We start from the raw sequence: 9,249 nt of genomic DNA, 5'->3' as shown, positions 1-9,249 counted from the left end.
GACTCCTTGGGGGGCCGAGCCTTCTTGGATGACCTGTCCCTGTCCCTATCTCTGTCCCTGTCCCGGTCCCGATCCCCCCCATCCAGCGCCTTCCGCCGTGATCCCTTCTCCCGGGAGGAAGAGGAGGAGGAGGCAGCCCCAGAGCGGCGCCGGTCCTTCTCGCTGCTCTTGCCACCCCGCTCCTCGGCGCTCAGTCCCTCTGAGTCGTACAGGACCTCACGCTTGGGCGACGAGGCCGGGGCCGGTGAGGGGCCTCGGGGGTCGGACTTGTCAGGCCGGCCCACGGTGATGGTCCGCTTGATGGCGAAGAGATCGTGGTCCGTGAGGTCCTGGATGGAGGGTGGCACAGCCCCCGGGCGCTGTGCCGCGGCCCGCCCGCCGAGCTGGAGCCAGAGGGCTAAGCTGGGCTGGCACCGGCCTTCTCGGCTCAGTCCCCAGACGCTGCCCCGGGACCGCGACCGCTTCTTCTTCTTCTTGCTGCCGCCGCCGTCTCGGTGCTTGCCGCGGTGCCGCTCACGCCTCGAGGACGACGAGGAGGAGGTCGGGCGGAGGCCGAAGCGCCCTCGCCGCTCCCGGACCGAAAGACCTGCGGGCGCCTCGCGGGCAGGCGGTCAGTGCTGCGTGAGCGGCGCGTAGAGCGGACCTGCTGAGCGCCGTGGCCCACGACGAGGCGTGCGAGCCCGGCTTGCGGTCCCGGGAGCGGTGCTTCTTGGAGTCCCAGGGGGAGGCCGGGCCGGTGCCGGGCGGCGCGCCTGATCGAGGGACGAGGCGGCCTTTGGCCCGCGCGGCTCCGCGCCCCCGCCCACTTCTTGCGGGTGGACTCGCGGCGGTCGTGAGCGGCGGCAGCGTGGCCGGGAGGGCGCAGCGCTGGCGGTAGCGCCTCCGCCGCTGGGTCAAGATCCTTGCGGCGCAGGTCCAGGCCGCCTAGCGCAGCTGGTCGGCGGCCGGGCGGCGGGGCCGTCGCCCAGGTCCACCTGCAGGCCGTCTCGGCCCTGGACCTCGGGCGCTGCAGAGACAAGAAGTCATCCTCCTCCGGGGCCCGGGGAGCGGGCGGCGGCGCGGTGGAGGCTGCGCTGGCAGCCGCAAGCTGGCAGAGCAGGGCGGGCCGGCCGTGCCGCGCGGCCCGAAAGAGGAGTAACCGGCTACCCCTGGGCTCCTCCCCTGCGACGTCGTCTCGCCCTCAATCTCTGAGTCGCCCGGTGGCAGCAGGGTTGGCGGGATGGCGGCTCCACCAGCTGTCACCACCTCCACCGAGACCTTGCCTTCCCGACAGGCCTCTGCCTCGGTCCCCACCACGAAGACACGCCGGCGGGTGGCTCCGTCCACCCGGGTGGAGTCCACCTGGGGCGGTGTTCCAGGGGCTGGCGTTGGCTGTGGGGGCTGGGGGTCCGGGCGGGGGCTCTCGTCACCTGGGAAGTCCTGGCTCAGGCTGTTGTCATCATAGATGTCTCGCTAGGTCCCCGGGAGATGCTGGCTGATGCTTCCTGAGACAAGCCTTCCTCCCCCTCCTTCCTTCCTCCTCTCTTCTCTCTTCCCTCCCTCCCTTCCTTCCTCCTCTCCCTCCCTCCCTCTTCTTCCTCAGGCGAAGGGGTCCCCGCTGAGGAGCTGGGGTTGGAGCCAGTGGGCTCGAAAGGGTCGCATCTTGCCCGGAGCAGGCGGTGGGAAGTAGGCTCATCGTGGGTGGAAGGGGTCGTAGGATGCTCAATCGGGGCAGGTGGGGCTGGGGGTGCTGGGGGTGGTGGAGGTGGGGGAGGGGAAGGGGAGGAGGATGAGGGGGAGGGGGAGGGGGAGGAGGACGCAGAGGAGGGGGCAGGGGGTGGGGCCGGACCCCCGTCTCCGGTGCCCAAGGTGAGGAGGTGGCGGGCACAGGAGGGTCGAGAAGAGTGGGGCTGTGGAGAAACTGCAAAGAAACGGTGGAGACGGAGAACCACGGTCAGGTGCACACCCTCCTCCCGGTGTCCTGCATGGGGGCCCGCAGGCAGGACGGCACCCCAGCCACTGCCCCCCTCCGGCGGCCCTCGCTGCACCAGCAGGCACAGCTCTGAGCACTTAGCTTGGCTCACAGCACGTTCCTACAACTCCTCACTGCAGGTACTGCGTCCTTACCGGAGGACACTGAGGCTCAGGGAGCTGCAGTATCTTCCCAAAGGGCCCACAGCGGGGAGAAGCTGGGGTGCCAACTCAGTCAATGTGGCCACCGAGCCTGTGCTCCTGTATCCTGAGACACCCACTGGCCTGCAGCGCCCGATACCCCTCCAACCGGTGTTACCACAGAAGACACAGGCCAGAGCGGGGCAGCCGGAATTTGAACCCAAGACCTCCTGCGAGGCCAAGCTCCGGCCCGCCACTCTGGCTGCCTCTGGTGGAAATTTATCCTGTTTTATGGAGGGAACCGTGTGCGGCTGCAAAGGTGAAACTCCCTCTCGAGAGCCGGGAAATGGCAGAGCTGGGGAGCCCTGACTGCCTGAGTCCTCACCCCACATACATCACACTGTGACGAGCCCCATTCAAGGGCCTGCATGTGCTCAGGACTCAGAAACACCAGTGGCAGGCGACAGGGACAACCAGCATCCGCCCCCTCCTGCCGGCCGGACACCGTGCTTTCCTGCGTTACCTCCTCTGCCCTCCCGAGACCGTGCTTTCTGAGGACCTGGTCTCAGGGCCATAAATCCCACACATGGCGACAACGGACCAGGGCTGCACCTCTGGACACACACACTGGGTGCCGAGGTCCCCCTCTCAACCACATCTGTAGGGACCCTGCAACGGCCAGGATGCCAGCACGGTCAGGGGGACAGTGCCAGGAAAGTAGGGGCTTAAGAGCACAGTCCCAGAGCCACCTCTCAACCCGATCCCAGGCTCTAAGCCCTCACCCGTGACGTGACCAAGGATAAGGACCTCAACCGCTGCCTGCCTTGGTTTCCTCATCTCTACAATGGGGGTTCACTCATTCACTCAGGAAGTTTTTACTGATCGCCCATCTTGCGCCAAGCGCGGTCTGGGGTACTAGAAATAGAACAGTGAACACAAAAGACAAAGTCCCTGCCTTCAAGGAGCTCACATCGAGCGGGGAGAGAAATCTCAATGAGCCACACAGAAAGCCCAGCCGCTGCTGAGGGCTATGGAAGAAGACAAAGCAGGAGGGGACACCTGGGTGGCGCAGTTCAGCCTCCAACTCCTGATTTCGGCTCAGGTCATGATCTCAGGATCATGAGCTCGTGGCCCTCATCGGGCTCCACGCTCGGCGGGGAGCCTGCTTGAGATTCTCTCTCTCCCTCTGCCCCTCCCCACCCCTCTAAAATAAATAAATAAATCTAAGAAAAAAAGAGAAAGGAAGAAAGAAAAGAAACAAAAGCAGAGAAAGATGGTGATGATAACATTCACACCTCACGAGGACGAGGGGACCAGACAAGCAGCTGTGTGGAACGAACTAGACTGCACCCGGCACAAGGATTCAGCGAGCATGAGCTCTTGCTCTCCTGCTTATGAATCATTACCACCACCAGAGGATAAAACAGGCTGGAGCAGTCCGGAACTGCAAGACAGCCGCTTCTTTACATAATTTTTAAATGACACAGGATTACGGATCAGTTTTTTTCCCCTAAGTTCTTAATAGTTTCCAAAGACAGGAAGAAAACCACCTGTAGTAAGAAAATAAAACATAACCCCAGCACCCCCTCCCCCGCAGGACAACTCTTAGGTTCCAGATGTATCTATATCACTGAAGGCCTGGGGCCAAATCCCCAAGGCCATCTGTTTTTTATCAATAAAGTTTTATTACGACACTGCCATGCCCTTTTGTTTATCTATCCTCTATGGCTTCTAATTTGAAAAGAAATGAAAATATTCTTGTGGGCCCCCCGAGAGTGTGGTGTGTCCTAGGTACAATGTTCCCTGAGCCAAATGCACAAGTCAATCCACGGCTGTAAAAAAAAGGTCAAGGGAAATATAAACTGGGGAGCCACAGCCAGCTGCAGAACAGTACGCCTAGCTGCCCCCGTGCCGCACCTGAGCTGACTGAGCCTTCCTCTCCTCTCGCCCCAACTGTGGACGTACACGCAGAAGGGAAGGCTAAACCTGGGGTTCCCACCAGGGTCCCGGGGGCCTGCAGCAGCAGCATCTCCGACGAACTGGTTAGAAATGCAAGTTCCCAGGCTCCACCCCCGAGCCACTGAATCAGAAACTAAGAGCTAAGAGTCCCCGGCTCCCAGGGAGATGAATTCCCACTGCAGTTCCTCTGCCACGTGGAGCCCCGGACACTGAGTGCCTCGCACGTGCTAACGACTCCCTCGTGCTAGGGATCATATCGGTGTTTGCTTTACGTAGGTCTGTCCGTACGCACAGCCTTTACTAACAGGCAAAGGCTTAAAGGTTTTGTCTAAATGACACGATCGCTACTATTACTACCAACGACAGCTGACTCCCGCACAACTCTGAGGCCGCCTGCGCAGCTCCGCCCTGGCCCCACATACCCGTTTTGCCTGTCCTCCAGGCCCTGAGACGGGGCAGCAGGCTAGGCACGGGCAGAGGGATCGGATCCCTGTCCCCGATTCGGACCTCGGCCACCAGCTCCAGCATGTCCTCGCTTCTGCAGGGCAGAAGGGGGTGAGTGAGCCTGAGGGAAGCTTCCAGCTCCCACACCAAAGGCCTCTCCCGCTCCAGCTGCCCAACTACTCACTCGCCAGGCCGCAGGTCCAGGTGGCTGGGAACCCAGGTATCTGGGGGATCCAGAACACTCACCAGCCCCGCGAGGAAGCTGTCTGCGGCCATGTCCAACACCTGCAATAGGCCAGGAGGGGCTCCAACCTGTCCCTGCTCATGTGAGGACCCACAAATCCCATTTCCCCAGCCTCTAAACTCTCAGGAACCCAAACGTCTGAAACCCCAAGAAAATGCAGGATCCAACCAATTCCTTCAACCTGATTTGCCTCCGGGATCCAAGGCCCACCCCCACAGATGACGTCCCCAGGCCCTCCGACACCGCTGCTGACCAACTCCAGCCCCAGGAGTCTGGGTTCCCAAACCCACTCCAGGATCCAAACCCCAGGGACCTAGCTCCCCCAGCCCCCAGAGTCTGGGCCCCCAGCCCCCTGCTCTTACTCACAGTAGCCGTGTCAGTCCCCCCTGACTCCTGGGAACGGGGCTCTGACCGTGGGCTCCGGCAGCGCCTCCATCGAAGGCCGTGACACCGGGAGCCATCTGGAGAGAGATTTGCGTCGGGGATTGGAAACAGGGGACTAGACACAGAGACTCTGGGGCAGAGGAAAGAGGAGCCTGCCCTGGCTGTTGACAAGGGAAGCAAGCGCCTGCCTGCTCTTTCTGCCTCCATTCCCTACGTCCCAACTTCGGTCCTAGAAGGACATCCCCAACACCATTCTGAGGTGCCAACACTCTCACCCCTCTGTCTTCCTAGCTGCCCTCAGGATGATGTCCAGACAAGTCAGCGTGGCATTAGAGCCTTGCTGTGACCCAGTCCCCACGGAGCTCTCCTGCCTTGCCTCCTGCTCACACCCCTGTGCCCACCAGCCCCCCAAAGAATCAGGACTCAGTCCTGCAATGTGCCGGTGCCATGCGCCTGCTGGGTGCCTCTGCCTTCCAGGCTTTCCTCTTTACCGGTCATCTCTAATACATCCTTAGAGACCCAGTTCACCTGTCTCCCCCTCTAGGAAGCCTTCCCAGAAACCCGTCTCCCCCAACACTTGCTTAACCAGGCCTCCTGCCCTCTCACAGTGCCTCGGGCTACTTCTGCGCGGTGACGGTGTCTCCCCTCCACCAGACTGGGAGCCCCTCTGAGGCAGCCATGGGGCCTGACCCATCTTTTGGCTCCCTGTGCCAGCACGAGGGTGGTACCCAGGAGGCCTCAGGAAAGTGGTTATGAATGAAATTAGGATAAAGAACACAGAGATGGGACAGGAGGCTAAGAGGAACCAGAACCCGTCATACCTTTATCATTTGGCAGATCCCCCTGCAGGGAACTTCCCACAGCCTGCTGAATGGCCCGCTAGAGAAAAGGTGGAGGGTGAAGGGGGTGGAAAGAAAGCGCAGTCAGGGGACTCGTGCAAATGGTCACAAGCTCTGCTCCGGGGAGACAGCCATTCCAGACACCCCTATAACCAAACTCGAACCCTTCAGAGGAGCCAAGAATCCAGGCCCCCAGCCCCTCCTCCCCCCAGGACCCAGGAGTTGGGCCCTGAGATCTGAACTTGCAGCCCATGCCTCCCTTGGCCCCAGATGTCTAGCAGCCTTACCAGGATAAAGGCAGAAGGAGAAAGCGTGGGGTCTCTGTCCGGTGGACCATCGCCCTGATCCTCGCCCGACTCCTCTGTCTTCCCTCGAGACTCATCTTCTTCCTCCATGGTCACCTGGCAGTTGAGGGGGTGAGAGTTTGGAGTGGAGACTGGGGCGCGGAAGCAGGAGATGGACGCAAAGACCTCAAGGGCCTCCAACATCGCTTTGACCAGCATCCTCTCTGGTATCCCTTCCCTCTACCACCGCACTCCAGTCCTTGGGCGAAGCCCAGGCCCGGGGCAGCCATCGGAGGGACCAGAGTGTGCTCTCTTCCCTTGCCTGGACCTTAGCTGCCTCCTTTGTGGAAGGGAGGCCTTCCCAGCCTCCCGTTTCAACACAGCACTCCCGAGTGCCCACAGCTTCCCCCATGGCCAAGCCTTAAGACCTCACTGCCCACCCTCCTAAGAGCCAACCCAACGCCAAGATTTTGTTTCGGTTGAGTTGTGATTTCAAATACCGTGTCTCATAGTCTCGTAAACCCTCCTTTCCCAAACTGAGATATGTGCCAGTGGGCTGGGTGTACCTCAAATACCACACAACTTCCTACAGCATCAATTCTCCTCAATGGCACGGAACCAAAAAAATTGTATTTATATGCAAAAGATGGAACTACAATAGAGCGATGTACAAAACCAGTACCGAACTGAAAACACTGCTTTCAGAAAGGCATGCTGTCCACCCGACCCCACAGAGGGCACCCACCTATGGCCTATCTGGCCATTGGATGAAAGCATGGCTCAAGCTTTCGAGACCTCACAGAAATTCTTAGATCACACTGAAGTTGAGAGATTATCCTTCACATTGGTGGGTGTCTGGATAAGGGCTTCAGAAAGCATGACTATCTCAGTTGCAGGCTTCCCTGGAACCATCAAATCTGCTACTTGGAAAACAATATCCAGTCTCAGAGTACCCAGAAAACTTTGAAACCGTAACCACCACCACCCCCTACCATCCCCCAACTTGTTGTGCTTATCTGGAAATAAGCACAATAGGAATATCCACCTCCAAGAAGGGCTGTGAGAATTGAAAGCGGACTGACTTCTGCCCCAGAGTCAGCATAGCGCTCTATACAAAGTAACAATACTTAGCATTATTAGCCTTTCTCTGCCACTCTTCCAACTGCATACCTGCAAAGCAAACACCCAGGTCCTGGTCTCTCTCCTACCACACACGTCCAAGCTACGCCAAAGCTCCCAGCAATGAGCCTGTGGTTCCTTCCCTAACTCCCACTAACATGTCCTGCCTATAAACCCCGGTGGACAGTTCCCAGCCCCGGAGCTGCTCTCCAGCACCTCTGGGGGAAGCACATGCTACGCTGAACAGTGACTGTCACATAACCGAAGCCCAATCAAGATCCAGACACACAGATCTCCAAGCCCTCTGCGGCGTATGAAGATGCTCCCTTGCCCATTTAGACATGCCCTGGGCTTTGCAGACACACCCATGGCTCCTTAGATCTTTTCAACATGAAAAGACATTCTGCAGACATTGCTAGGTCCCTCTAGATCAGTGTTTCCCAAACTACAGTCTGATAGCAGTATAGTGGTTCACATATAGCTTGTTATTTAAAAAAAAATAAATTGAACGCAGTAGAAAATTCTTCACAGTGTATCACTGATAGTAAGTGGAAATATTAATTAATGGGACTTTGGTATTAAATACATATGTCAGGATGCAATGGGTCTCAATAAAAAATGTACTTCTTACTGTAGATCAAGGTCAAAAGAGTTCGAAGAGCATTGCACTAAATGAATCTAGATGATCCTACAGACTTCCCCCACATTAACGTGGACTAATTCTAATCTCTATAGCTCCAGGGCAAGGCAGAATTTAAAAATATTTTTTCATTTGAATTACATTATAAAATGCAAGTACATTTGAGCTGGGCAAATTTTCCAATACTCTCCTTTGTCTTGTTCTCCACACGATTATCCAGCCCCAAAAGGCATTCGAATTTGCTTCAGGCATAAAGACTGCACTCTTGCAGTCACACTGAAAGCCACCTAGATGGTTCCAGGTCCTTCTAACTGCCCCCAGCCTCCTGTCACCCAGATTAGGCACTCTTCAGACGTTAGAGACCCATCCAGGCCTCACAGCACACCTCAGTATTTGCTTCCCTCTCTTGGTGGGCATATCCCACCCCTCTGGGTGGCCCTAAAAGACTTCCTAGCCCTCGAACAGTTCTTCCAGGCCCGCTAACTGGCCCCAGACCCATGTAGGTGAGCCGCATCCTCAAGTCAGCCCATGTAGACACTCCCAACCCTAACAGACATACCCCGGGTGCTATAGATGGCTCTGCAGATACTCCTCAGCTCTTGCAGACCTCCTTCACCCTGGGACATATCTCAAGATCTCAAGATGGCCCCAGAACCCTATTAACAGACCCTAACCTCGGGTCAGCCCATAAAGACGATCAACAGTGCCTACAGAAATGACCCAGGCCAGCTATGTGATGGAGAGCAGGTTCCAGTCCCGGTCCAGCCCGGTGGACGTCCCCAGTCCTCACGGGGACGCCCCGTAGATGCCCCCCGGAACCCACAGACGCGTCCCGGGGCCTTCAGAAGGCCCCCCGCTCGGCACCAGGTTTCGCCGCCGCTGCCGGGCCCGAGGCCGCCCCGCTAAGTCCTCCAGGCCCCGCGGCGTGTGGGGAGGACCCCGGGACAACTAGCGACCCGACTCCGCCCCGCCCACCCCGATAGGCCCGAGCCCCGCGGCCCAGACTGCCGCCGCCATCTTACCCCGCCGCTCGGGCTGCGGCTCCGGCCCCGGCGCGGGGCGGGGCGGGCTGGGGGGGCTCGCGAGCAGAGGGAGGAGAGGGGCGGAGCTAAAACGCCGCCGAGCTTGCCGGGACTTCAAGTACCGAGCACGGTGCCGTGAAGGCTGGTGGGAAGGCTCCGGACTCAGTTTCCCAGAAGCCAATGGGGCACACAGGCTGGGGCGCGCGCGACGGACGCCGGGAGG

General features: G+C 58.9%; 1 protein-coding gene across 1 annotated transcript in view; it reads right to left on the bottom strand.

Moving 5' to 3' along the window:
- SCAF1 (SR-related CTD associated factor 1) overlaps window positions 1-9,134 on the bottom strand; it is a 12,942-nt gene extending 3,808 nt beyond the window's left edge. Inside the window, 15 exon segments of the mRNA XM_040634302.1 lie at window positions 1-373; window positions 376-440; window positions 442-543; window positions 545-900; window positions 902-1,054; window positions 1,057-1,481; window positions 1,484-1,647; window positions 1,649-1,703; window positions 1,706-1,900; window positions 4,473-4,588; window positions 4,679-4,779; window positions 5,105-5,199; window positions 5,944-6,001; window positions 6,249-6,362; window positions 9,027-9,134. The exon segment at window positions 1-373 is cut by the window's left edge and continues 1 nt beyond it. Coding sequence (XP_040490236.1) covers window positions 1-373; window positions 376-440; window positions 442-543; window positions 545-900; window positions 902-1,054; window positions 1,057-1,481; window positions 1,484-1,647; window positions 1,649-1,703; window positions 1,706-1,900; window positions 4,473-4,588; window positions 4,679-4,779; window positions 5,105-5,199; window positions 5,944-6,001; window positions 6,249-6,356 — 2,366 coding nt within the window. The 5' untranslated portion in view covers window positions 6,357-6,362; window positions 9,027-9,134.
- Between the last annotated feature and the right edge of the window lie 115 nt (window positions 9,135-9,249).

Source organism: Ursus maritimus, unplaced genomic scaffold, assembly GCF_017311325.1.
Source record: "Ursus maritimus isolate PB19 unplaced genomic scaffold, ASM1731132v1 scaffold_19, whole genome shotgun sequence".
NCBI lineage: Eukaryota > Metazoa > Chordata > Mammalia > Carnivora > Ursidae > Ursus > Ursus maritimus.
This window is presented reverse-complemented; position numbering and strand designations above follow the sequence as displayed.